Source organism: Dicentrarchus labrax, unplaced genomic scaffold (genome assembly GCF_905237075.1).
Source record: "Dicentrarchus labrax unplaced genomic scaffold, dlabrax2021, whole genome shotgun sequence".
NCBI lineage: Eukaryota > Metazoa > Chordata > Actinopteri > Moronidae > Dicentrarchus > Dicentrarchus labrax.
The window spans coordinates 12,989,613-13,017,219 of record NW_026136713.1 but is presented as its reverse complement, the minus strand read 5'-3'; the positions used below and the strand labels follow the sequence as shown (position 1 = coordinate 13,017,219).

The 27,607-nt window shown below is 38.9% G+C and overlaps 4 protein-coding genes across 6 annotated transcripts; 3 read left to right on the top strand and 1 right to left on the bottom strand.

The window, feature by feature from the left end:
• Nucleotides 1-4,078: 4,078 nt before the first annotated feature.
• si:ch211-153b23.7 (uncharacterized) lies at nucleotides 4,079-10,707 on the top strand. 3 transcript variants are annotated; one of them, XM_051420408.1, is made up of 7 exons: nucleotides 4,079-4,342; nucleotides 7,367-7,517; nucleotides 7,925-8,068; nucleotides 8,241-8,387; nucleotides 8,485-8,691; nucleotides 8,947-9,075; nucleotides 9,804-10,707. In XM_051420408.1, exons 1-7 carry the CDS (start codon nucleotides 4,206-4,208, stop codon nucleotides 10,029-10,031), a joined length of 1,143 nt encoding a protein of 380 aa, XP_051276368.1. In that variant the 5' UTR covers nucleotides 4,079-4,205; the 3' UTR covers nucleotides 10,032-10,707. The 3 variants fall into 3 exon arrangements, with proteins under 3 accessions (XP_051276368.1, XP_051276370.1, XP_051276369.1); XM_051420410.1 differs by having other exon boundaries at nucleotides 4,081-4,342; nucleotides 8,259-8,387; XM_051420409.1 differs by having other exon boundaries at nucleotides 4,081-4,342; nucleotides 8,950-9,075.
• Nucleotides 10,708-12,284: 1,577 nt separating this feature from the next.
• Nucleotides 12,285-14,972, top strand: zgc:174917 (uncharacterized protein LOC565650 homolog). Its single transcript, XM_051420411.1, has 7 exons — nucleotides 12,285-12,424; nucleotides 13,085-13,277; nucleotides 13,521-13,773; nucleotides 13,859-13,950; nucleotides 14,088-14,227; nucleotides 14,317-14,421; nucleotides 14,537-14,972. The coding sequence occupies exons 2-7, from the start codon at nucleotides 13,148-13,150 to the stop codon at nucleotides 14,621-14,623; spliced, it is 807 nt and encodes a 268-aa protein (XP_051276371.1). The 5' UTR covers nucleotides 12,285-12,424; nucleotides 13,085-13,147; the 3' UTR covers nucleotides 14,624-14,972.
• A 1,363-nt stretch (nucleotides 14,973-16,335) lies between these two features.
• On the bottom strand, nucleotides 16,336-18,170 carry si:ch211-153b23.5 (uncharacterized protein LOC321177 homolog). The gene is made up of 5 exons (XM_051420412.1): nucleotides 18,035-18,170; nucleotides 17,452-17,564; nucleotides 17,046-17,217; nucleotides 16,745-16,946; nucleotides 16,336-16,653 (listed from the first exon to the last, which is right to left on the bottom strand). The coding sequence occupies exons 2-5, from the start codon at nucleotides 17,557-17,559 to the stop codon at nucleotides 16,461-16,463; spliced, it is 675 nt and encodes a 224-aa protein (XP_051276372.1). The 5' UTR covers nucleotides 17,560-17,564; nucleotides 18,035-18,170; the 3' UTR covers nucleotides 16,336-16,460.
• A 643-nt stretch (nucleotides 18,171-18,813) lies between these two features.
• Nucleotides 18,814-23,219, top strand: si:ch211-153b23.4 (uncharacterized protein LOC335392 homolog). Its single transcript, XM_051420407.1, has 9 exons — nucleotides 18,814-18,900; nucleotides 19,551-19,664; nucleotides 19,779-21,455; nucleotides 21,542-21,641; nucleotides 21,732-21,880; nucleotides 21,994-22,106; nucleotides 22,187-22,276; nucleotides 22,373-22,495; nucleotides 22,598-23,219. Exons 1-9 carry the CDS (start codon nucleotides 18,846-18,848, stop codon nucleotides 22,802-22,804), a joined length of 2,628 nt encoding a protein of 875 aa, XP_051276367.1. The 5' UTR covers nucleotides 18,814-18,845; the 3' UTR covers nucleotides 22,805-23,219.
• The last annotated feature ends 4,388 nt before the right edge of the window (nucleotides 23,220-27,607 follow it).

Here is a 27,607-nt window from a genome sequence, read left to right as displayed (position 1 = left end):
ATTTTTGGTTTTGGACTTTTCATGGGATTTGACAATAAGAAAAATATTAAATATTACCAGTCTTATCCTTCAAAGTGTATAGATTCACTGATGTCAAACTGGAAACTTGTTGACGGTTGAAAAGAGAAAAAGGTCAAAATTGATTTTTTTTGTCAAAGCCTGGTGCCTACATTACAATGCAACAGTTGAAACAGATTGTGTCTTGCTAGTAGCAGCTAATGTAGACTTGAGCCTCTTGCCTTAAAGGTCCAGTAAGTAACATTTAGGAGGATCTATTGGCAGAAATGGAATATAATTTATAATTGATATGAGTTTGTTTGTAGTGTATAATCACCTGAAATTAAGAATTGTTGTCTTTATAACTTTTTTTCACCCTCCAAAGATCTACTCCCAATGTCTCTGGTCTTTTTTGTCATAAAACTGAGGGGGTGGATCAGTTGTACAGCTCTGAAGTTATCATATTTTTAAATTCAGCCTTTATTAGTACATGACATAGTAGCTGATCCCTCTCTGTCAGCCCTTGTACCCGCCAGCCTGTCAACACTTCAAGCTTTATCTCTAATATAATTTATGGTCTCTTTTGTCTCTGACTTTGTAGCAATCATTTTATGTCTGTAAATCTACAAAGGTCTGTGTGAATTTCGTTGTTGTGGGGTAGTACCTTCAGAAATTTTACACAGAAGAGTGGGGCTTCGTTACATGGGATCAATATCATTTTAGACCTGCTCTTTTCTCTATCTGTACAACTAGCTTCTGTTTCCCAGAGACACTGCCCACTTAATAGACTCCCTGTTTGTTCCCCTACTGTTTATTACACCTAGTGCAGAACATTTCTGATGAAATGCAAGATACACTGACCCGAAGGGAATTTCAAAGCTTGAAACAGCACGTGTTTGCTTCGTGCTTTTAAACAGCTTGTTTTCATGCTAATATTACCATCAGGGGAAGGTCGAGCATGACATCATATGCTTAATTAAAGAGCCTCTTATATTATTGACAGCTTCTGCATTTTAAAATGGCCTTCAGCTTTTGTCTGCATGCAAACACATTCTTCCTCTTTGGAGACAAATGTTTTATGCCTCATATCTCTCTCTCTCTCTCTCTCTCTCTCTCTCTCTCTCTCTCTCTCTGTCTCTCTCTCTCTCTCTCTCATTGTTATGTTATGCACGCAAATAAGAACATATTTTCTATATGTTCTAAATATAATCAATGTGACAGTGTGCCGTGCATAGAAAATAGTTTTGTTATGTAGAACTGCTCTTTGTGGAGCCACATGAAATTGACTTGCAGTCTTTTCTTGATTTGCTTGTCAGAGTAGTTTAATATAAGCAATTCTACTGCAGTGGCCCTAGTAGTGACATTGGACTTGCATGTGTGAGTGAATGCAAGCATGCATGTATGCTGCCCTTTGTGTCATTCCCCTTTGTTTTAAACCAGGAGATGACAAGTTAATGCATTGTTAGGTTTTGACAAAAATTCTCCAGAGCTTCCACTTCCACTCACAGGCTCACCTACAGTCATGCAACTGAGACACAAAAACCCTACACACACACCAGGGCTCATTTAGTTTGATAGATCTTAGCTGAGACATACAGGGATGCACTCAGTCGCTGAACCTGAAACAGTTGGTCAAATTCAATCATGGACCCGGATTGAGTCGGTCAAACTATTGCAGCTGGAGACAAAACAGGCGATGAAGCAACTGTTAGAGTCGATCTACAAAGACACCTAGTGCTTAAGAGCCTAATTTGGTCCATTCCAGTTCAAAAACCCAGACTTTCTCCTTTTAGCTGCTAATGAAGAATTCAGCTCAGGTTCATGCAGGAGTGGCAGTCTGCAGGAGAACTATCCACCTCTCAGTTGTCCTCACTTCATGGGACCCTCTCTATTCCTCTCCACGATCTCCTGTTAGAGTAAAAATCAATTCCCCCGTGGAGCAGAAGCCCATTTGTCCTTGGCTTTGACAGAAGCTTGGGTCAATAAAGGCACTGCATTGCTACTCCCTCGTTGGGCCTCCCAGCAAAGCCTCTGCTTGGCACAGCAATACTTTGACTGGCATCCATGATAGATGGCATAGGCATGTGAATGGAATCACTGGAGCAAGTCAGAGCTACTGGGCGGCACTGACACATTTTGTTGCCTCTCCTGCTTTTATCTCATGGTGGTGCATCAGATGGTAAAATGACAGAAACTTTGAGTCAGCCCCCTAGATACTACAGTAGATAACAACACTAGTTTCCACCAGTGTAAAAGCCATTTTGTCTGAAACGAGGAAACAGGATCAGTAATTTAATGTAAACTATTCATTTATGACTACTACATTATCTTTTTCACTGTGAATCAAAGTACCACATCGTTTGTTCATTCATCTGGCTTTAGGGACTCCATGGTAACCAGAGGATGAATACTAATGACTGTGGTGATCCCCTGACTTTCCTTCTAACACCACTATGATGTTCACATTTGTGGTTTTAAGTGAAATGTGTCAACAACCATTGGATGGATTGCCATAAAATTTGCTACACGCATTTGTCCCCCTCAAGATCAGTCACTTTGGGAATCCCCTGACTTTTTTTCTAGTGCCATCATCAGCCATCATTCATTTGTTTGACATTCCTATCAACCTCAGCTGCACTTGGTGTTTTGTGCTAATTACAAAACGGTAGTATGCTAACACACCAAACTAAGATGTTGAACATGGTAAACATTATACCTGCTAAAAATCAGGATGCTAGCATTGTCACCCAGAGCATTACCACACTGACATGAACCTTTAGCTCAAAGCACCCCTGGGCCTAAGCACAACCTTACAGAGCCGCTAGTGTGGCTGTAGAAGTCTTGTCATGCCAACTATTTTGCCCATCCCACATGGGATTACAAGGCAGCACTGTATATCAAATCTAAAAAATATAACAAGATTTCTTCCAGTAACATATATATAAAACCAAAACATTAATTATAACATCATGTGCACTTCTACTTCAACATATGTTTCTTTACAAAATTTACAAAATTAGATGGAAAAAAATACAAAGCTAAAATGTAGAGAGGATTTTTTTCTTCATGTCCCAGGCCTTCTTCATGTAACTGGCTAATTAAATCACTTCATACGTAAATAGCCAACTCAGTTTTTGTGTTTTTTCAAAAAAATCTAATTCTGTTTTTATCTTACTAAACAGAATATTGCCTTCAGGTTCCCAGTGAAAACATAATGTAGCATAGTGATGCAGACAGGTTTTACTGATAAAGGTGCAGGAGATTTGCTTCTATTTACCTTTGAACAATCAACATTAACTATGAGAGATCTTCATCAGCTGTAGAGAGGGACATCTGAGCCACTGAACTGCAGCTCTTTTTTGCCATGCAGTACCTATTTCAGAGGCAAATTGTTAACCACAAATGGCCTTGAATCTCTCGGAGTCAGTCAGTGGAGGAGAATGTGTAACAAACGAGGTCGGCAAATTAATTTTCTTAGTGTTAATAAAAGACAGCTTAGCCTGACTAAGAGGAACATAATTAACAAAAATCCTTTAATTTACTTGATTGTCCCTTGGATGAACATGTGATTTCCTAATTAACCTGCTGCAGCCCACTTCCCTCAATCCCAGTAATGAGCAGACTGGTGAATGCAATCAGCCTGACCCTATCATTATTTGCCATGAATAAATGTATGCATTACAATTATTATCAATTACATGTCCTGCAATATATAATCATGCAGAAATCTATTCAGCTCCCCCACTTTCCAGACTTGCTCATTTAAAAACATAAGACAACAGCTTGGCTAACAGATAACAGTCTCCCGACATACAGACATGAGCATGAACACACACACTTCCTGCACTGAGTGGAGTTTCCCAGATTCTGCAGATGATGTCAAAACCAAATAACATGTCATCTGAGTAAACATTTTGAGTACTGTACAATCAGACAATTCATTTAAACAATTCACCAAAGCGGGGCCGGCCCTCTTCAACATAAAGCTGAAACAGTTGTCAGTGTTACTTCCTATTCTCATAACTTTGCATCATGTGGCTCTAAGCCTCGGCTACTTCCTCTTTTGCTACGTATCAATACTGATGACACTATTTACTTTCCACCACTTGCCTAGCACAGGCTTCATGAAGAGAAACGTTGCCTTGTCTGTGTAGCAGCGTTTTAATTTTCTTTTAGACTTTATGAAGATTTGAAGATTTTGATCAGCCATGGATGGAGATATGCTGTCCTTGTCATCTTTCTCGTCATTATCATCAGCAGCAGGAACACAGAAAGATACTTTGTCAAAGAGCGACAGCAGCCTCCCTCAAAACCAACAGGAACACAAATCATCTGAAGAATTATGGTATGTATGTTCCACATTTCTACATACAAGTGGACACAAAAACAGGAACACGTAATAGTGTAATTTATAGCTATTTTAATATGAAGGTACAGCTACATCCTGAAATAATACCATGAAGTTAAATCAACACTTCTGTCAACAAATGTTAAACATTATACAGGAAGAAATAAGGTAGTATTTATTGTAGGCATGTTAGGGTATTATATTGTACAATGATTCATGAACTTCAGGCTTTCTTATGTATACAGTTTGAGACTAATCAAGCCTATGTGATGGACTGGTTTAATTTTCATATTGTCTGATCATCTATTAATCTATGAAATCCTAGAAACTGTTTGCAATCTACAGAATATATTTTTAAAAAATCACAATTTCAGAGATGTTCAGCAAGTTAAATGAAAGATTTCAGTTCGATGAGAGGGGGAATAAAGAGTGAGTGCGGAGTTTCCCGTGAGGTCATAGAGATGTGGGCTATAGTTCATGATTTCACGACACTGATAATCCATCATGTTGTAAAACATGTGAATATCAGTCTATAATGTCAAGCCATAAACCTGAAATATATTTTGTGTACTATGGTCACTTCTTTTTTTTAATTTAAGTTTAGTCTTAGTCATGGCACTTAATGTGGGAACACTTGGTAAACAGTCTGGCCACACTTCCTACAGAAATGATTAGTCTGTCTTAAAATAGCCACATTGAAAGTCCACGCTTCTCCTCTGTAAGGGGATCCGACTGCGGCCACCGACCGGTTGCACACAGACAGATCAAGAGTGATATTTGTCAGGGATGCCACCAGCAAGAAGGGAAGATATTATCTCCCTCTTTATCATATGCCATGACAGTGAATTACCATATTGCTGTGGGAAGCAGTGGCATTTTGGTGTCCTTCCAAGACGGCATAGGATTGAAAACTTTGTGAAACTGGGTCACACAGTGTAGCTCGGCTGTCAGAGAGCCCGAAAGAGAAAAGGCTCTGGATCAGGGAGACATGGAGCACAGTGTGGTCCCAACAGGACGGCTGAATACACAGAGCTGACTTGCCAAGACAGAGTATTGGACATGGGTATGTTAGCATTTTGTGCTCATACTGGCCACTAAAATTAGGCTCAGTTTAATTTGTTTCTGCTTCTGCCTTTATCCTACACTTCTCAAACTGCAGAACTGTTGGTTCTGTGTGGATGATTCACTAATTAGTGGCCATAAACAGCTTTCATGAAAGCTCCTTCCTGCCTTGTGGAACCCAGAGGAATGACAGATGGTAGACTGTAGATTTAAACAAATATTTTGACATTGGGTAAACTTTCATGTAACCCTTCTGATTATCTGATGAGGCCATGTGAGTGTCATACAAACTGCAATGTATCTTTTGAGAATACTAATGTGTTTTGTAGAGAACATATCATTGCTGTAGGGCTGTAGGTAAGATCTTTTTCTAAAATAGCACCTTTTCAGGAAATTAAGGGAAATTCCCTTGTTTTGAGCTTCTTCTTCCACATACCGGTATTTTTATAGTTTTTTGGGGGGCCAGGGGGCTTTAATAAGTTTTATTTTGGGAACTCCCTTTCAGTTAGATAAGAAGATTGATACCACTTCCATGTCTATACATAAAAAGTATAGACAGTAGCAGCCAGTTAGCTTACCTTAGCTTTTCATAAAGACTGTAAACAAGGAAGCCAGCCTCGCTTTGGGCAAAGTTAGCAAAATCTTTCTACCAGAACCTCTGAAGCTCACTAACTGACACTTTTTATCTTGCTCGTGAAAACTTTGTTTTCTGGGACTTCACAGAGTGTTGTCACTGTATGTCTGTGAGGGAGACACCAAAAACTCCAGAAAATCATTGCTCCCAGTCAAGAAGTAGTCCCACACATAACCCCCTGTAAAACCGCAACTTATTGGGGGATTTTTGTTTGAGTCAATTTAGCTGTTTCCCCATTTTACTGTCTTTAAGCTAAGCTAAGCTCAGCTAACCCACTTCTGATTGAAGCTTTACATTGAATGGACAGACTTGAGTGTCGCATTTAACTCTTTAATTTAAAAAACAAGAAGCAAATAAGCATATTTCCCAAAATGTTTAACTATTCCTTTCAGCTTGAGAGGACAAATAATTTATCATCTCATATTGTCCTTGTAAGGAATATTTAAACTCCTTAGATGTCTTTTGGCATTAAAATAGACCTGCATCTGACTGTAGTACAACTTCCTAAAATTGTGCAACACTGGTTTTCACATAGCAGGACACTGTGTGTAAGTGGATGAAAACGTGTTTGCGGGGGAGTTTAGCCTTAAGGGGGATGAGAGGTGATTGCAGATTGTGATTCCTTATAGTACTTTGCTTTCTGAGGTTACAGTGGTTCTACAGTATGTTTGTGTAAAAAAGCCCTGGGGGCTACATGCAGAGTTGTGTGTTTTTCCCTGAGCAGATTCCTCATGGGCTTCAGTTCTCCGCTGCTTCCCCATCCGCTATTCCTTTTACACAAGACCTCACAACAGAGCTGGTAGAAAGAAAGCTAGTTTGACTAATTAATCTTTGCAAATATTTTTATTCAAGCGGTTCAATAGAAATAAGCCTTTTCCATCACCCACATTGTTTCCTGAGGCTATCGATATGCAAACACATCTGATAGTAAACAGAGATTATGATTGGCCAGGACTGTAGATGCAGAGAAATGCACCACTCTGTGTGTATGTGTGTGTGTGTGTGTGTGTGTGTGTGTGTGTGTGTGTGTGTGTGTGAGTGTGTCTGAGTGTCTTGAGTGCATAATGTGACTGTGCATGCATGTGTGCGCGTGGGTGTGCATAATAGCTTCGATTTGATTCTCTGTAAGTGCACTCTATGCGAGTGGGTGTTCAAAAGTACTCTGACGCTCTTTTGTGCGCCCATTTGTGTTTGCTTATTAATGGAAATCCTCTGCTAATGTTCTTCATCATGACTTTATTTATGGCACATATTCCCTGTCTATGTGTGCATGTCCAAACTTTATCTGTGTGTTGGTGTGTGTGTGTGTGTGTGTGTATACGCAGGACAGAGGATGTGAGTCCCGTGGGTGACAGGCTGCTGTCCACCGAGGAGCAGGTCACTCTGATCACTGAGAGTATGACTGTCACCTCCACTGACCAGGAGAAACTGCTGCTGCTCAACAAGAACACCGAGCTCCGCAGAGTCAACAAAGAGGTAGAACATCACCTTAAGCTGGTGCTTTACTGATGTTGGCAATTACATTTAGTTCTCTCTGAAAACCAGAGGAGGACTGTGGGCGTCGTGTGAAAGCTGCTGCTAAGCTGTGAAGAATCATCATTAAAGTTACATTTTTCAACCCTACATTTTAATTAGATGCTGCTTAATAAAAAGAGACGAGGAAAAATTAGTCTCTCAACTGATATAAACTGTGATGTATTTAGAGAGCACACAAGTATAGTGACGAGTCTTACCTCACTGACCTAAATTCACTTCCTGATGCCCACATTGTTGTGGGGACAGACTGAGAATGACAGTCTTAATGATGACATGAATGGTGCTATCGATGGCAGAGGCCATGACAGTTATGTCAAGATGATGATGATGGTGATGGTTTGTTACAGCTGATGAAGCTGAATGAGGACTGGGACCAGGTGTACCGCAGTGCCACACTGGGTCTACAGCAAAGATTGGAGGCTTTGGAGCTGGAGAACACTGCCATCAAACAGCTCAACAGCAGACTGCTGCTCAAAGTTGAGCACCAACAGGTAAACAACACACAACAATACTTCAAGCTTGTACATGAAGTTTACTGCACTGGTAGAGACCCTGAAAAGTGGGAGGAGATACAGTATTTGGGGGGATTTCAAAACTGTGGGCTGTGGTGTAGCAGATGTAGACAGTGATAGATAATGCGGTTTGCATGTGTGAGGTTTACAGCTATTTCTGGGGTTGCAGAGTGCAAAGGAGTACTATGAGCAGGCGTTGATGCAGGAGCTGAAGAAGAACCAAGAGCTGCAAGAATACGTCAGACTGCTAGAGAACAGGATGCACCATCCAGATAAAGACCGTACATCTGTACAACAGGTACATACCTGATATTATACCTGATCTGTTTGTACTTTTTAATTTCTCTCAATATTTGCAGTATCATTCATCAGTTTGTATTATGTCTTTACTAAAGGGCAGCTTTAGTGCTGTGGTACATGGTCCTGTATCATTCCCCACCGGTAATCCTCCTGGAGGTCCCAACCTGTTGACCTCCTTCCCAGCTCCTTCCAGCCCAGAGGCAGTGCGGCAGGGAAAAAGCCAGAGCAGTAGTACCCCACTGGGAGACTCCAAGCAAGAAGTGCAGGACCTAAAAGAGCAGCTGGACGCATTGAGGTGTCAGGTGGGTTGCTCTCTTCAACACAGCATCAAAACATTTTCACATTTCTGATGTGATGAGGGCAGAACTGATGTCAATTCACTGTTGCCAGGGAAAGATTTGCTTAAAGCTTAAACTTGAATTACATGGTAAACTACACCACCAAGTGGCGGCTCTGTGCTGTTCTAAATTGTGTTCACAGCTTAATAAGAAGTATCTTAAGATAACAAGATGTCGTTTTGATATTGGCTCACCACCATATTGATGGTCTTATGTCAGCAGACCCAGATTTATGAAGCAGAATATGAGACGGAGCATAACGACCACAAACACACACAGCAGGAGAACCGGAGGCTAAGGAAGAAAAGGGAGGAGATGCGCCAACAGGTGGCACTACTGCAAGAGCAGGTAGTGTTTTAATTGTCTGTATACATGCACACCAGTGGGTGAACTATGCCATGGCTGTCAGGGGAGCTTACTTTATTTTTATTCATTTTTTCAGTTGCCAGCTGCAATCATGTAGGTCTACTTTCTTTATGTCTGACCTATAATAATCAGTTAATGACACACATACATCAATAATAGCCCAATTTTACACATGATCCATAATGACAAAGGTACAGAAAAATAACAAATAGAAATGCATGGCAAAAATAGTATATTGTCAATATGTTACAGACCCCCCCAAAACATTTCACAAATCATTTTTTCAGGGGAGCTCATGTTTTATTAAACGGAACCAAGCTCCCCCTGGTGCCCCTGTAGTTCGCTCCCTGATGAACACATTCATACACAAAAGCACACGCTCACACAGACATGCACATTCACACTTAAACATACATTATTAAACACATTTGTAGTTTAATCTTGACCTGAAGTCAGCAAAAGACTGATAAGGCATGCAGTGTTGTTAATAATGCCAAACCAGAGACTATAATGCCTTGTTAGATTGGTTAAATGTGGAAAGTATAAGTTAAATATGGTTAAATTTAGAGCAGTGCTGTAGCAGTTTATACTGTAGTAACCATATAATCAAATACAAAGCCTAATTGTTTTATTTTATTTTATTATTATTATCTTTTTACTCCTTAAATGCCTCAATGATATCTCGTGTTTTTGTTCTGCCATTGCTACAGCTCAAAGTTTATGAGGATGACTTCCGACGGGAGCGGTCTGACAAACAGATGCTGCAGCGACTGTTGTTGAAGAAAACGCCTCCAAATAAGGACCCTGTGCTTATCCACCGCTGCAATAATGTACAGCAGCCACTAGGAGGAGACAAAAGGACACAAAATGCAGAGAAAAGAAAACAGCACCACCCACTTTGCCCCAAGCACCCAAACAGGGACAAAGAGTCAGACTGAGGGTCTCAGAACAAAAACAAAACATGATCATGCAGACAGTAAACTGAGTTTTAAATGTTTCAATGTCCCGGTAAAATGAGACTCTCATAAACTGATTTTTCTAGCAGCATAGCATCATTACAGACACACTCAGTGGATCTACACCACAAGTAAAATTGGGCTCATGCTATTTTAGTACTCTGTCACACTCACTAACAGCACTTTTATTTGATCCGTGTAGAGAAAAATAGCACTTTATAGAAAAAGCCCAACATGCAAAAACTCATTGCTCTTTTTAGGGTTCTGCTTGTTAACCTTCTTAATAATGAAAGTGCACAGTGAAATTTCAGATTATAGTCTACATTACTTTTCTGTATATTACTTTGAAAAAAAAAAAACAATTGCCAAGTTTGGTACCATATATATGTATTTAATATATCTAATATATCTAATATTTCTTTTTTTATATCTCTTTCTCTAAAGTATTTTTTATTCTGATTATTGATTACTATCAGAGCCATTAGAACGAATTATAAAAAGTCTAAATATTAAAATAAGCATACCTACAGCTAATTTCTGATGATTGTTTAATTATTTCTTTTTTATGCTGTGAATTACTTTGAAGTTGTCAAATTATTTATTTTCAAAGTGTCTGGGCTCATTAAAACGACCACACAATAAAAGTCCATGAAATGTGTTCAGAAAGTCGGATGAGGAAGTTGCATTTGGGTGGGTGGGGGTCCCCCAGCTGTTAAGGAGCAGCCGATTGCCTCTTGAGTGTGCTGCTGAGTTAATATTTTCTAATGTTTCCTGGTGAACCATATGTGTATTGAAACTACTGACGCATGTCATTGCACAACAAGAGGTGGCCACCGGGTGACTAGGGGCTTTCCTCTGTGAATTATTTTCCTTGCACCCTTGTATAATTCCTCTAATAGGCTGTAAAAGATTATCAATTTGTCTTTAGTATTTTGTTAAACAGTATATAACATGTAATCTCTTTTCTTTCATTTAGTCATTGATTTATTCTTTGATCTACTGCACACACACATATGCACACAGTTTAAAATCAGAATGACATCATTTGTCAGCCACTGGTCGACACAGGAGAACACCAGCAGGCAGCATCACATGTTTCAAGTTACTGTGAAGGAAGTTAAAATGTGGCTGTTTCTTGACAACACACAGACAACAATCTTTAAACTTACTCATGGTTTTCAGAGAAGGAAGCTGACAACTTGTTTGTACTCTGCTAAATATCTTCCTCCTTCTCTATTAATAAATCAGAAAAGCACTTAGAAAATAAGTAAGGGTCTGTAGGGAATTTATTAGGAGGGGGAAAGAGGCAGAAAAGTGAAGGTTGTGTATTGATTTATTTATTTTGAGGGTAGTCTGTATTTGTTGGGAGAGCAATACAAATATAATCTCTTTCCATAATTATATTTTTTACATTCATCTGGGGCAGATATATTGCTCAGTGCAAAATGAGTTGCTGTATTTTCACTATTTTGTTATGTTTGCCATAAGTCTGTTATTTTCAGACACTGGGTTGGGGGTATTACAGTTTGCTTGAAGATTCAGCCTTCCTCCCCCAAACCATTTTTTGTGAAAACTTTCTATTAACTTTTTTTTTACACAGAATGAAACAAAAAATATGCATATACTGATATTATTATATACATATAAATGGAAAATAATTAGAGGAAAAACGATTAAAAAATAATTAATACAATTTACAAAAATTAACTATTAAACAAAGATGAATATGGCTAAAATTGTCTATTAATGTAAAAGGAGACTGTATGGATTTTCCTCTCTGTTATTTATCCTTTACCCAGAACTGTTCACACACTCAGGCACTAACACACCCATCATACAAAATATGTCTTTGTTCTGTGATCAGTCGTCATTCCTTCATGTTCACAGTTCCTGACAAGGAACAGAAACAACGAATATGAGGTTGTGATGACTGGAAACGTTGTTCTAACAGAATAATGAGTTACTGCCAGCTAAAAGGGTTTACATCATATCAGCGTTAACCAATTTCAAAAAAAAAGACAGCGCCAAAAATAGCCTCGCTTTCGAAGTATCAGTATCAGTTTCCTGATGGTAAAGTATACCATGAGTCCAAAAAGTACAGATAACACAAGCCTGGTATGTAAGCGTCATCACACCTAGACTGCGCAACAATAGATGGGCAGTGCGCATCACTAAGGCATGGGTTTTCCCTTACATTTAGTTTCCTTTTAAATGTAAAATTACGTGATTATTAGGATTACATTTCAAGGTGCTGACAAAGGAACTGGAAGTTTTGGGAAGTCATCTGTGTAGTATATAAATCTCAGCCACTGAAGAGCTTGGCATTATCCAGAGCCCAGACTCAGAGAGAGAGGAGAAGACTGAACAGCAGAAAGGTATGGAGACAATATACTACAGTAGTTTTCATTAATATCTTGCAGGTGTGGTTATGTGAAAATGTGAATAAAATTGCAGTAGTTGAAATTAACAGTATGTATTTAAAGAATTTTGGACTAGATCAACTTTAAAATACTGCCACATTTCATTGTGTTATGGATATTTATTGCATTTGAGTAAATTATGAACTTTTTTTTTCTCATTTTTTCCTTTAAAAGTTTTGCAGGTGGAGTGTAGATATTTCTCTCAAAAGATCATGAAGGCTAAAGTTTTCTGTCTTTGTTTTGTCCACTGTGATGAATGGAATGCTCTTTTCCAGACCTGCTATCGTCAGCAGATGTTATATTTTTGCAAAGAGACTTGGACAATAGAACAGTTCACACAGGCACTGAGGTGTAGTTGTTAGGGTTGGGTCCTGCAGGGTAGGTGGAACAAGGTGGTGCTCAGTGCGACCCACCTAAATGTGGTTAGATGTTTTCCCCATCAGGCCGAGTGGTCAGGGGCATGCTTTCTTTTTATGTCTGAATAAACAACTAAAGTCTAACCTGTCTCAGAAACTAGATGGAAAACACAATCTTTCACAGACTATATAAATAATATAATTTCTCTCTCTGTTCCCCCTCTGTTCGCCCCCAAACCCCCACCCCCACCGCAAACAGTCTACCTTATAAATTTTGGAAGCAAAAGGCCTGAAGCATCAGCTGCTAAACCGTCTAGCAGAGATGACTACATCCACCACCAAACTGCAGGAGATCTACAACCAGCAGGGCTTCCTCTCAGCGCTGCCTGTATTGAATGAGACTGAGCTGAGGGAGGCAAAACATGCCTTTTCTGAGCTGGAGAGGAAATTTGGTAAGTGCCACTAGAAGATGAAGGAGGATGACGAGGGGATGAATGAAAAGGGACATGGGTTAGTCAGGAAAAAGAGAGAGAAAGAAGAAGCTTAGTTGTCAAGAATGTGTTTTTTTTTGGCTGTATATTTCTGTAATCCTGTTTGCTTGCCATTTTCATTCCACATAAAAATGAAATAGGATGATTTATGACGTGGCACTTTTTGTCAGAGAATGGGTGTATTATGTGTTTGTATGTTTCCAGGTGAAGAGTACACCCAGTACAGCCTCCACAATGTCCACCTTCAGTATCCATGGGTGAGGGACTTGACCAAACACCCTCAAATCTTAAAAGTGATCAAAGCCATTTTGGGCCCTGACGTCATCCTGCTGGACTCCCGCTTTATCTGTAAATACCCAACACTCAAACCTGACAACCAGGGGGATGAAGAGGGAAAAACCAGAACTGAAGTCGGAGGGAATGGACTTCCGTATGTGGCATGGCATCAGGATATGAGGTAGATTTACATACTGAACAAAATGCTGAAGGGTTTTGTTTTGCTTTGTTTTGGGTTTGTCTAACTAGAATTGTTTTGTTTGCAGGTATTGGGGTATTGCTGGTGGCCCTGTTCTGTCTGTGTGGCTCGCTTTAGATGACTCACAGAAAGAAAACGGTGCCCTTCAGGTCATCCCAGGTACCTCAGCTGCTCATTTATGCTTCTCATGCAAGTTTATCCCTTTAGCCACTGTCCTGGTTGGACCTCAGCTGAATAATAAAACAATGTTCTTGACTCCCACCAAAGGCTTTACTTTTTTTCTTTGTGCCCTGTAGGTAGCCACAGCGCTGGCATGTTGCCCCATCTCCAAGCCATCCGCAGTGGAAACATGCTGTCAGTGAATCAGGAGATCCCAGAGGAGCTGGTGCAGGCTGATGAAGCTGTGCTTTGCCCTCTGTTAGCCGGGCAGATGTCTGTGAGTTTAGTCATTTTTTGCTTAACATGACAGGGTTTTGAGTGCAACACAGGGTGACTTAATTAGGATTTTGGATTTTGTTGTAACAGATCCATGATGGGCTCCTCGTCCATGCCAGTGACCCCAACACATCCCAGAAGAGGCGCTGTGGGTTCGTGATCCGTTATGTGCCCACCTGTGCATATCCCATACAGGTGAGACAAACATGAATATAGATGTATATCTATATATAGAATATAGATGTATGTATGTATTTCCAGTGTCAGACTTGCTCCATGTATTGATTCTGATTCTTTCTGTTGCTGTTAGGATCCTGATCGTCCCAGGAAATTTCATGCAACAGAGTTGGCTTGTGGAACTGATGAGTTCAATCATTTCTCCAGCAAAACTGCATGAATACTTCCTTGATTCTTCAGCTACTTGTAGCTACTCTTTACAGAAATATTCCATATTTAGACCAAATACCTACTTTATGTTTATGAATAATATAATTTATTGAAAATATGTGCACATTTCTATGCTATAGTTTTTTCTTTATTGTATTGAAATGCCTCAATTGTGAATTCATGCTTGATTAATCAAATTCTTTATTATTATTATTATTATTATTATTTGATTATAATTATTTGATCAAAAGTGTTGTTTTATTATTCAGAGTGTGTGAACATTACATTGTGCAATATATAAATGTAACTGGACTGTTTTCAAATAAATTGTCACAATAATCTGACTGTTGTTTACTCAACATTTTGGACATGGACATTATGATTTTATGAACATTTTAAATGTGATCCAAAAGTGGTGGTATATTATTTATAATTAGGCTTTGGTAATACAAAATCCAACACTTCAGTCACTGAGGTACAAGCACCTTTTTTGAAATCTGTGTAAAATAAATAGTTAATAGAGATAGATACTTAATTGTCCTTCACAGGAAATGTGTTACCGCAGTCTGTACATAGCTTTCACATATACATACATAGATACGAGATACATAGGACCACCACGACAACAACAACAAGAATAAACACTTAATGCAGCACATTTAGCACATTAACCCCCCCCAAAAAAAAAAAAACAACTCCTGCCATAGCGAGCAAGTTACAGGCCAGAGTCCTGTATCTGCGTCGAGATGGTAGCAGTACGAATGATGAGTGGAGGGGGTGGCTGGGGTGTCTTGTGCTATACTGAATGCTCTGTGTGTAATGGCTGTATTGTTGAGGTCTGAGAGGTTGGCAGTGGGGAGACCAATGATTTTGGAGGCGTGAGCTGTGAAGGAGATGGGCTGCAAACATGTCAACACGGATGTGGACAAAGTACACGTTGATGTAAAAAATAAACTGGTCACCACCTGTGCATTCAATGACTCATAATAAAGTGACTCACAAGACTTTAGTGTATTAGATTCAATCACAAGTTCTGGTTTGACTTGATACAAGTGTTCATTTTCACCCAAAGCACCATTACACAGTTTTTTCATATTTTATGCACAAAAGATGTCAAAATGTAGCACAATGTACTGATATTCTGATATTAAATATTAGTTTTAAGAACTAAAAAGACTAAGTTTTCCTGTGCTGAGCTACAGTCATTTATGGATTCTTTTGGGAAAATATGGTTTTAGTTCACACAAAGAAGATTTCAAAAACAAGGAGTAAAGGTTTTAATAAGAAGCTATAACTGATGTATATGTGATCGTGTGTATGTGTTTCATTTTAAAGTTTATGTGTTTGTTGGTATTATATTTAAACCTCACTAGCAAACAAGCAAAAGGAAAACCAGTGCTGTTCCACATATGAAAATCACTTAAACATTAGTAAAGGTCTGGTAGTTAGAAATGTTAATTGCTCCTTCACATGCATCTCTATGCTGGTCCTTGCCTGGCAAATAATACAAGTGCTGCCTAGATAAGATCTTGAAAATTGGCCTCCGTTTCAGACATTTCAGTGGGCTTTAACTTGTATGCCCCATATTATAAACCACTCTTCCATGTCAGGCACAAATACAATATATGCAGTTTATATGACAATATTATTAGATATATAGTTATGTTGTAGAATTTTGGGATTTTCATTTGTTGATTTTAATGAAGAAAGAAAATGGCAAAATTGTTATTTGTGGAGAAACCTTTATTGAAAATCTCAAAACAACACATTGAGGATATAACGTCTGATGAGTGATGAGATATAGCACACAACACACAATAAAAATCCGGCATTTAATTTCAGACTTCTTAAGCCAGTTTCAGTGTTTCTTTAACCATGACTCCTATTCCATCAAAGACTTTATGAAAGGGAGCATTGCACATGAATGCACAGGTGGTGACCAGCTTATTTTTGACATCAACGTGAGCTTTGTCCACATCCGTGTTGACATGTTTGCAGCCCATCTCCTTCAGAGCACCCGCAGTCTGAGCATATGGCCACCTAAAGACAAAAAGAGAGGGAAGGTTTGAGCTGTTGATTGAGATTTTCTCATAGCCATAGACATCTGATGATGATAAACAGTTTCACACACTTTTCACACTCTTTGTCCTGTCCCACAGTGAGCTCACAGCCGGGCATGATTTTGGCAGCGAGGATGGGGGAGATGCAGCACATGCCCAGAGGCTTTCCGGCTTTGTGGAAAGCTTTGATGAGTTTCTCTAGATCTGGCTGGATGGCGCAGTCCTTATTATTCACTGCCCAGTCACTCAGATTCTTTGCCACGCCAAAGCCCCCTGAATGAGAGCACATGGGATTTGTTTAGCATATCACAAAAGTGGTGGTAGGGAATACAGAAAGGAATGTAAAATACTCTACGTCTGGGTCAGCCTAACCTGGGATGATGGCGGCATCAAATGCTGAAACATCTAACTTGGCCAGATCAGTCACGTTACCCCTGGCGATGCGGGCACTTTCCTGCAGGATGTTTCTTTTCTCCTCTGTAGGTTTCCCTTCACAGTGGTTTACAACATGCATCTGATCTGCATCCGGAGCAAACATTTGCACCTAAAAAGAAAAACACATAGTTCAGAGAGGCTTCTGGAGCTAAGGATTGTGATTATGGATTATGATTTAGAGTTATTAAGATCAGCTGTATTTTTATGACAATGGTCTTGTATTGTTAAATAAAGGAACAGAAACTTAGACGTGAAAGCTGCACAGTCCCTCTGAATATAGGACTGGATCCAGTTTGACATAAAATAACAGAACAATGCACTGTAATAAGTTTACTTCTCTTACTTTGGCTTCAGCCCGACTCAGATGGACGAGGACAGCGGAGGCCTCGTGGATCTCTGTGCCATCATAGACTCCGCATCCTGAGAGAATAACTGCAACACGCTTCACCATGGTTCCTATAAAACACACATAAGGCCCACATGTTTAGCTAGAATACCCAAGATATGTATATAGAATATACAACTTTTCTTTCATTTGACATCATAAAGTATTTATCTCCTATTTGTTTGCCTTCAGTTACAAAGAGTGCAGCTACTGAGCCACCTGTTGTGCCTGTTTACATACAATATTTACATAGCCAGGTGACAAAGGAGTATCAGAAGTGCTGCTGCTGCCAGATAGTACATTTGACACCAGTAAAGTTACACGAAGCTCAGAAGGGCTGCTGCTGCTGCTGCTGCTGCCGACATTTGACACTGGTAAAGTTACAGGAAGGGTTTTCAGTCTGCTGTAAAATGTACACAAGAGAGTATTTCACCACTTCCTTTTTGCTGTACTACTTTGCATTTAGTCATAACATTTTTGTTTAAAATCAACATGTGTTTTTTTTCTTAAAATATCAGAAGACAGCAAAGATAGATCTCACCTTGTATACGTTGCTGGTCTGGCTTTACACTGTGTGCGATGGAGCTGTTCAGCTGAGGTGTGCGGATCAACTCTGAAGCAGACTCTTTATCCTGTTGCTCTGCCTCTGTCTCCTCCCACTCCTGCTGACATCATGCACCTTACATGAACAAGGAACACTGTTAAGATAAAATGCTGAGTCATTCTTCATGTATTCAGGGAATATTGATTCAACATGATTTGTTTATTTTACTGAACACATTTACTGGTAGCCTACAATGCTCTATTTAAAAAAACCATTTTGATAGATAAAGATTTAATTTATGACTATACTGAATAATACTGAATAAAAAAACAGGTTCTTCAGGTATAATATGAATATCAGTCTTGTCTTTATTTGCAGTTTGAGGAAACAGTTGGAGGGAAAATAATCATAATGCTTATATAATCTATATAAGCTACATAAATCACCAAATCTGTATTATATAGATTTTACTGGTTAAAAATAATAAATAAAATAATGAATGAAATATTAGCGCAATACAAGAATAATTAGTGTTGATATTTGGACTAAACTGCGATTTCCAAAAATATTACCGTACAGGTGTATTTTATCTCAGTCAGCCTACATGATAGATATATGGAAATTCCCTGTTAACTCACTTTAAAAAACACAATGCTTGCTGGATCATTTTTGCAGTCGTCTATTCTTTCTCTCCTATGACGGACGTGAGGAGGTGCTGCTCCTGCTCTCAGGTTTCTCCTCCTGCGTGCTGACGTCACAAACAGACGTATAAAGCGCATCCTCACACGCCCTCACCTCCACTCCTGCGATGGCTCAGCTTCACTCCCTACACGTGTCCGTCGGCGTACTGGGCATCTCTGGCGGTAACTTTTTATTATCATATGATAGTTCGTGTTTTTGTTTTTCTTTGTTTTGTTGTATTTAGCGGTTACAATCCTTCTTCCTGCTTTTATGTTATGTTTAGTTTTATTTTGTTATTTAATCTTCTGGAATTGCATATAATTGTATGCTAAAAAAAAATAAAATAAATTAAATTAAATTTCCCTGTATTTTGGTTTCAAAATTAAAAATGTATGTTGTATAGGTTTTAAAACCTAAAACCTAATAAATAATAAACGAGTAGCCAACTACCTAATGGAAATCCAACTCTTATTCTTATTAATCCTTAAATGTCATGTTGATCTGTGCTAGAAATAGATTAAGTTTGATACAATTTTTGTATAGGTTTAAAGCTGTTGAAACTAATGTTAAAGCCTAAAACAAGTCTAGAGCTAATATCAGATAACAACTCTATTCTTTAAATCAGTTATTACTGCTGCAGCTGTTTTAGTTATTAATAATAGCTAAATAAAACATTAACACAGCGAAACCTCTCAGTTAGGCAGACGCCTGCTTGATCTTTCTTATCAAAAGTGTGACATGGTACCTAAGTTTGTTTGTTTGTTTGTTTGTTTGTTGTCAGTTACCAACAGGTGTCTAACAGCGAATAACAGCGTTTTGTTCTGACTTATAGGTTCTCTCCTGCTTTTGGTGAACAACTATGCCAGCTCACCTGTGAAAGACTTCATCCCCCATACTGCACTGGGGATACTGCTCCTCATTATTGCAGCTCTCTTAGCTTACGCAGGTTGGTTTTGATGAAGGTTTATAACAAGTTTTGTTTCATTCATTAATTTGTGTTGTAAAAAATCATAATCCTCTCTCCCTGCTCCCTCCTCTCTGTTTACTCTGTGTCTCTCAGGTATCCGGCGCAGTCTGTCCCACGCCCAGCTGTTTTCCTCACTGTGTCTGACTGTCTCTGCTCTGTGGTGTGGTTCAGGTCTAGTGTACATCCTGGTGGGGCAGAGGGTGTTGCAGCCCACAGAACTGAGATCCTCTCTGGTCCCGGGCCTGGCCGCATTCACCTTAGCTCTGCTTATCATAGGCAGCGTAGCAATCCTTGTAAAGAAAGCTGTTCTGTTTCTCATAGCCGTTGGCATTAGCTTAGCATGTGCCCATCAAATTGCTGGTTTGTCAGCTGCAGGTTTTGGTCAGTCTGCCACAGCTGCTAACTACCTTATTGTCTGTCTGGTGGGTGTGTACTTTGGTTTTGGACGCCTGCTCTCCATCGTAACTCGTGGTAAGGTGGAACCTCCAGGAACAGGCCTGAAGAGCAAAGCTGGGCTGAAAACAGGGCAGAATCATGGGTGCAGTGATTCAGAGTCAGTAGGTCTGGTGATGAACTTGCTGTCTGCCTCTGTGCTTGCCTGTCCTCTGTTAGGTGTGGTCCCTCAGCTCTTTGTCGGTCACGTCCCCTGGTTGTGGACAGCTGGAGTCTTCCAGCTCGGCATGTGTGTCCTCTTCTACCGAGCCATGGACACACTAGCTGCTACTTTTTATGGCTTCACTGCTCTGCTGAAATTTGCAGAGGGCTACAGCGCTCTGCTATCATTCTACTCAATTCAGCCTTACTCCCCTGTTCCCTTCCCGGTTGTCTTCTCTGTGCTTTTCACCGTCCTGGCTCTGTTCAGTTGTCAGAAGAGCTTGCTGGAGGGGCTCTACCAGTTATTCTTTGCAGGTTATTGTATCGCCATTGCAGCCCAGCCTCAAGGCTTCTTCCAAGGAGGCACGCAGGGTGTACAGGGAGCCATATTTGTAATCTCTGCCGGCATGCTTTTAATTACTACCTTTAATATGGTCTCCACTACAATGATTCCCACAGGGCAGGGTTACTTTACGGCTTTAGTAACCAGGATCCAGAGTCTTACTCTCAGAACCCACAATAAAGAGCTACATGCACCTCACTTGGGCTATTCCAAGTATGCAGATGCAGAGGTGTTAGGCCATGCGTGCAGTGTGCTAGCTGCTTTTGCAGTCACAGCCACAGTTGGTGACAGAAATCCTCTGTCGGTGCTTGTTCTGCCCTGGGTGGTGGTGGGTGGAGGGGCACTCCAGTTGCTCTGTGGTTCAGTAGCTTTTGCTCGAGGTAAAACCTTTGAGAGCACAGTTTTTATTTTTTACGGGATGATGTGGACAATATGGGGGCTGACACGATACGGTGGCCTGTACGGTGAGACCAGAAGCTTTAATGTGGCTGTTGGGATCATTAGCTTCATGCTTTTTAACGGTTTAGTGACAGCTGCGGCACTGTTTCTAAATGTTGCCTGGTTTGTCTACGCCCTCACCTTCCAGCTCATCCTAATTAGCTTCCTGCTGGATGCAGTAGGTGCGCTGCCTTATGGTTATGACATAGGAGTCACCATCATCTTTGGTCTCGTCAGTTTTTATTGTTTCCTGGCGCACATTTTTAACAGCACCTTCCAGTCCCCCCAGATCCCCTTAGGAAAACCTTTAATTAAGCTGAGTGGGGTCGGAGGAGGCGCAGATATCTGTCCGCATCTACCAGCCCGCAAAGCCACGTCTGTCCAGCAGATTGCAGGTGAAAATCTAAAATAAATAAATGTTCATTTTGAAAAATACACAGTTGTTTACAAACTTAAGTCATTGTTCTTCTTCCATCTGCAGAAATCATGAAAAATGGTGGCATATGTGGAATGCCTACTGACACCGTCTATGTGCTGGTGGCAGCTTGCAACAGGCCCGAAGCAGTTGTCAAAGCTTACAAGTGAGTTTCCATTTTCATAAGTGTGCCCTTATTTGCATTCTTTTTATTGATTCTATCTCATTACTTTCTAATTGCTGTGTTTGACTTTAGGGTGAAGAAGCAGGCGCAGGACCGGCCCATGTCGATGTGGATCTCCTCCATCAAGCAGCTGGAGCCAGTGCGACACCTGCTGAGTCCTCTGCTCCTGGACTTTATGGAGGCTGCGTGGCCCTCCTCCATTAGCATGGTTATACCCAGAGGTATGTGTGTGTCTGGATGCATATTTGTATGTGTAACATTGTGTGTGTGTGGGTGCCTCATGTTACATGGCAGGGGTTTTATGAGCATCATATTGTTTTTTTGTCTCACACAGGCCCGTGGATGGACACTTTTGGTTTAGGAGATGCTGCCAAACACATAGGGACGCCACAAAGCATTGCTATCAGAAACCCAGACTGTTCTGTTGCCACGCACCTCATTAATCTGGTAAGGGCTGTGGAAAATACAAGTCTTAAGTGAATGAAACTAGACAGCTTTAGTAAATACAACAACATATTTTCTTGTAGGTGGGGCCCATCGCTGTAACCTCAGCCAACCCTACAGGCGAGGCAGACACAACTCACCACAACCAAGTTTACGCCAAGCTGGGTGACAAGGTAAGGACAATATTTCAGTTTTATTAAACACAAGAGGCACTGCTGTTTTTATTTATTTTTTTTGCAATAAACTACATGTGCATTTTGCTTGGTTAGGTGGATGGAGTGTTATGTGATGGCGCCTCCCCAGAGAACATTGCATCTACTGTGGTTGACTGCACCAAGATTGAAACAGGGCATATTGGTTTCTTCAGAGTGGGTCTCATTCCTAAATCTAAGGTAATATAAATATCACTTCCTGTCTATTCATTCTGAGTAAACAGTTTCAGTTAAGTATATGCTTACATTAATACCTGCTGCTTTTGTTTGTGTGCTTTGAAGGTTTTTCAAATCTTTGAAGAGGTTCAGAAGCGGCACCGACAGGGGCAGATTAATCCTGCTTTTGAGTATGATCTGCATCTGCCAGATACACAAGGGGACAAAAGTTTAGGAGTAGATGATGCAGCGGAGTCAGGAAGAGGATCTGGAAACTCAACACCATCCTCAGATTCACCTCAACAAAGTCCAGTTCTCAGAAATGAGTCATAGTATCAATGCACATCTTAAAAATGCTGCCAAATTCAGATGTACATGAAAGAGTATTAAACAAAAGCTCCATGCACGGATGGACATTTAATAGTTGTACAGGGACATACAACTGTATGACAATGTTTTGGTGTTTTATGGTTGTCAAACTGATGTTTTTATCATGTTTGTCATGTCTTTTGCAACTTTATATTAGTATAAAATGATGCATGAATTATATGCACACAGACTTTAATGCACTCTAATCACTTTTAATATGACTAACTAAATGACATTAATTTATGTTTTGTACTCTCTTTAATATATGTAATCTTTTATTTACATTGTCTGTACTTTTGTCTGGAAACTAGTATTTTAAATACATTAATGTACTGTATATACTTTTCATGATAAAATGTATATTAAATTATTTCCCAAAGCAGCTGCAATTATTTATTCAATGATGTATTAATATATCATTGACTGTAACTGCACATTATTGGAAATATTTAAAAATCTCAACTGAAAGGAGCAGGTGCATAAAGACAGGCACATAAAGTATATATTACTCGGCTTAACTGTCAGTTTCAATGTGCTTGAAGAATGAGGAAAAATTAGATGAAGCCAATAAAAGAAAAAAGACACTTCTACTGGCTGCTCACTCACACCACATATTGTAATTATGTATGCGTTAGCATACTCAAGTGACATCCAAATACAAAATAAATGTGATCAAATTGGTAATAAATGTGGCAAATGTTCAGTGTAAAAGAATGAATCATGAATCACCTGATTCAAGCAGGAAATGTCTCAGTATGGAAAAAAGAATAATATCCAGCATTTCTCAACAAAGTAAAAGTCAAAATGATCTATTAATAGCAGAGTAGAATGTGCAGTTCATGCACGGAAGGAAACACTGTTTTTGTACTTTTAATCAGTTTAAAACCCCAGTACACCCAAAGTCACACATTTTCACTCATGTTGCCTGATTAGCCCTTTTCTCAAGAGCGTGTTCAGAAACTCTACTGATAGCTTTGTTTCACATTTTAGGGCAGGACAATTACACTGTTATTATTGCTGTTAGTTCATAGAGTTGCAATTAGCCAGAGTATTTGAAAACTCCTGTGTGGGTGTTTAACATAGAAATACTGAAATTTAATTTCATGAAACCACAAAGGGTATCAACCAGTTTAGCACAGAATTTACAAAGTTACAAAAGTGATGAAAAGACCACATGATAAAATGTCCATCATTTGTGAAGATGGACATCTTGATGATTAATTTCATCACCCATTATTTTCAATACACACAGTCTAGCTTCTATCACTTAATAAATACAATATATCGACCATAGTTTCTCCATGCTTTCCTTGGAAGAGGAGTGTGTAGCCACTGAGTTGTGATCTGCAAATACACAGTTAGATAACACTAAATCCAACACACTGGACCTTTAATGCAACTGTTGAGATATCCTGAATTTAAATGAAGGGTTCAAAATTCATGCGGGTTTCTTGCATGTTAGGGTTAATACTTCCCTAAGATTCATCTTTTTCTTCTTCTATCATGACAGGAGGATGATGAAGCCATAAGCTCATCGAGATGTGGCCTCACCTTTAGTCTCGACCCCCAGGTTGCTAGCCACTTTAGCCCCATTCATCCCTCTATGTAATCGATCACCCAGCTCTTTGACCTGCTTCATCCCTTTACTCGACCCACTTCATCCCCCCTCTCAACCCGATATCAATCTGAGTAAACTACTTTTTATACCACATGAATGCCGCAGTCTTTACATTAGGAAGGGCCTTCTTAATGGCCACTAACAGGAGAAATTATTCCAGTAAGCCTACCTGTTTCATTGTTCGGGTACCTGACTATTATTTTCAGCCAGAATTGAAAAATTGAGAACATATCCTTTAAGTTCAGGTATCTAAAGTCACGCAATCCATTTTACGGCTTTTAGCTGAGCCCTGTCTGTAATGTTCATAAACTGGCTTAAAGGTGGTGAGAAAAATGTGGATTAGTTGCGATTTGAGTGCAAAATTCAGTCATGTCATGCTACGGTTACATGTAGAGATGAGGAAAACAGATTTCCTTTTGTAACATGATAGATTTTTTAACACTTACATGAACAAGTGTTACAATGAACGTCTAAAATAATGAAACTGCGTGTGCATGTAGCTCCCCTCCTTATCAAAGAGATAAGCCTTAGAATTTAAAGCTATTTTCCACTCCTAAATGTTTCCTGATAATAAGTTACTCAGTAACAGCAGTGGTTTTGGTTTTAGCATGAGTCGATATTTATTCTTTAAACAAGGAAAGGAAAACCCCGTTGATTGTCAGCTGATAGGTTGTCAGGATGACATACATGAAAAAACAATGTATGTATTGTTACAGACCTACAGCGTTCAAAAAAGGGTTGTGCCTTCTGATTAGATTTTGATGGGGAACTTATTTATATATAGATCTTAATCCTTTACCGTACAGACCTGTCTTCCAAGAAGGCTTAGAGTGACGTGTTAGGAAAAAATAGAGCAGATATTTCTTGTTTTTCAAGTGACATTTCATGATTGTGATTGTATACTGGTATCACAAGAAAAACACCTCTAGGTAAAGTTACACAACATTCATAACAAACCACCTACTGTTGAAGTTTACAGAACTCAACAATCACCACAGAAGATGTGTCATTTAATGTGCTGCGTCATTACCCTGGAAACGCAAATTCTCCGGAGGAAGCCTAAAAAAAGAGAGAGAATTATATAGTCACACCTTAAAACTGAAACTCTAACCTCTTTCAGGATTGCAGTACTACCTTACCTGAAACTTGACTTAATGTAAGATAAAGCTTCTCACATCACACATGAATGAAAACTGATTTTAAACTTCTGTCAGCTCTCATCAGGTGTCAATATACTTACTTATAAACTTTGTTTATAAAGCACAAGTTTGTAGACTTGCGTGACTCTAGGGATAGTGATGTGAGTCTGTCCGTCAGTCAACCATTGTAGTTTCTGACAAATACAAAACTGTCATTATCATCAACCTCAGATGTACTTTGTCTTTAGTGCTAATTAACAAATGTTAGGATGCTAACATGCAAAACTAAGATGGTGAACATCGTAAACATTACAACTGCTAAAAATGACCATGTTAGCATTGCCATTGTGAGCATGTTAGCATGCTAATATTAGTACTTACCTCAAAGCAACACTGTGCCTGAGTACTACAGCTTCACTCATAAAAGTTGTCTTTTACAGTCAGGGTGCTGCTATTGTGCATGTTAGCTCACTGGATAGGCTCTGCTTAATGGAAAAGAACCTTAATTAGTATAATTGGTAACCACTGTGACTATTTCATGTCAATATGGTGGCTGTGAAAATGGTCTATTTCTGTGTCTGTATGCTGTTGTAGTATGGGCACCATGTCTTTAGGTTTCTATTGTCTTGTTTGGTTTAATCTTATCTTGGATAGCCTATTTGTTGAACTCGTTTTTTTCTTTAATAAGATAAGATGTTGTTGGCTTGAAGCTTGTCACCCTGGAGGAGGTGGTGGAGGAGAGGATGATGGTAAAACTGCTGGCAATCACGGACAATCCCTCCCACCCCCTCAACACAACACTGGATAAGCTAAAGAGCAGCTTCAGCAACAGACTCATTCAACCACGCTGCTCTAAGGAACGATACAGAAAATCGTTCCTCCCCACTGTTATAAGACTGTATAACCCATCTGCCTCTGTCAGAGCCACAATCACAGAACTGGACTAAATCTACCTGTGGAACATATACTTCATATCAAATGTGATATGTGTTAATATATACCATGTTGATATTATATATCATATTTATACAATAAATTATTATTATATTAATAATATTATATTATTATTATTATTATTATTATTATTATTATTATTATTATATTAATAATATTATATTATTATTACTATTATTATTATTATATATATTACAGCTATTATTATTATTATATAACAATATAACAATAAGATATTATCTATTGTATGTATATCTTCTTGTACAGTCAAGTATCTATTATACATATGCTATATATCATATCAGTATATATATATGTGTACATATTATATATATTGTGTATATATATTACAGTATGTATGTATACACACTTTGCACAGGCTGAAGATATGACCCATGTTTACATTATACCAATATTAATATATAATATCTATGTGTATACATGTATATCTGTTCAGTCATCGTATACATATTATTATTATATTATTATAAATATTACTAATATTATCATTATATACTGTTATTAACAATAACACTACCATCATGTCATCAGTACTATTACCACCATCTTGCAACTACAACTCTTTGCACCTTACCTACCTATTTATCTTTTTTTTATCTTTTCTAAGTATTTTATTCTATTGTATTTTATTGTATTTTATTGTACCTTGCTGCTATGACGACCCAATTTCCCTCCGGGGATTAATAAAGTCTATCTATCTATCTATCTATCTATCTATCTATCTATCTATCTATCTATCTGTCTGTCTGTCTATCTATCTATCTATCTATCTATCTATCTATCTATCTATCTATCTATCTATCTATCTATCTATAAGCCATTCCTTTATTTATCCCCCTTAGGAGAAATTCAGGTTGACACAGCAGTAATAGGGCAAAGTAATGCAAAACAGAGAACAAAGAATAACACAAATAAAAATAAAAGTATTACAAAATACAAAATATAATAGAAGATATAAAACTATAAATGAAAGTATATACACTATGCATTGTTCAGAGATTAATATGCTGTGTACTGACCACTATATCCTTTGTT

Bases quoted from the DNA above. Each gene is read 5' to 3' on its own strand.
- si:ch211-153b23.4 (XM_051420407.1), top strand. From the start codon at position 18,846: ATGGCTCAGCTTCACTCCCTACACGTGTCCGTCGGCGTACTGGGCATC. The intron at 21,456-21,541 runs GTGAAAATCTAA...TTCCATCTGCAG, and splicing joins GTCTGTCCAGCAGATTGCAG to AAATCATGAAAAATGGTGGC. The intron at 21,881-21,993 runs GTATGTGTGTGT...TGTCTCACACAG, and splicing joins TAGCATGGTTATACCCAGAG to GCCCGTGGATGGACACTTTT.
- si:ch211-153b23.5 (XM_051420412.1), bottom strand. From the start codon at position 17,559: ATGGTGAAGCGTGTTGCAGTTATTCTCTCAGGATGCGGAGTCTATGAT. The intron at 17,218-17,451 runs GTAAGAGAAGTA...TTTTCTTTTTAG, and splicing joins TGAGTCGGGCTGAAGCCAAA to GTGCAAATGTTTGCTCCGGA. The intron at 16,947-17,045 runs GTTAGGCTGACC...GCTCTCATTCAG, and splicing joins TGATGCCGCCATCATCCCAG to GGGGCTTTGGCGTGGCAAAG.
- zgc:174917 (XM_051420411.1), top strand. From the start codon at position 13,148: ATGACTACATCCACCACCAAACTGCAGGAGATCTACAACCAGCAGGGC. The intron at 13,774-13,858 runs GTAGATTTACAT...TTTTGTTTGCAG, and splicing joins GCATGGCATCAGGATATGAG to GTATTGGGGTATTGCTGGTG. The intron at 14,422-14,536 runs GTGAGACAAACA...TGTTGCTGTTAG, and splicing joins CCTGTGCATATCCCATACAG to GATCCTGATCGTCCCAGGAA.
- si:ch211-153b23.7 (XM_051420408.1), top strand. From the start codon at position 4,206: ATGGATGGAGATATGCTGTCCTTGTCATCTTTCTCGTCATTATCATCA. The intron at 4,343-7,366 runs GTATGTATGTTC...GTGTATACGCAG, and splicing joins AAATCATCTGAAGAATTATG to GACAGAGGATGTGAGTCCCG. The intron at 8,692-8,946 runs GTGGGTTGCTCT...GTCTTATGTCAG, and splicing joins TGGACGCATTGAGGTGTCAG to CAGACCCAGATTTATGAAGC.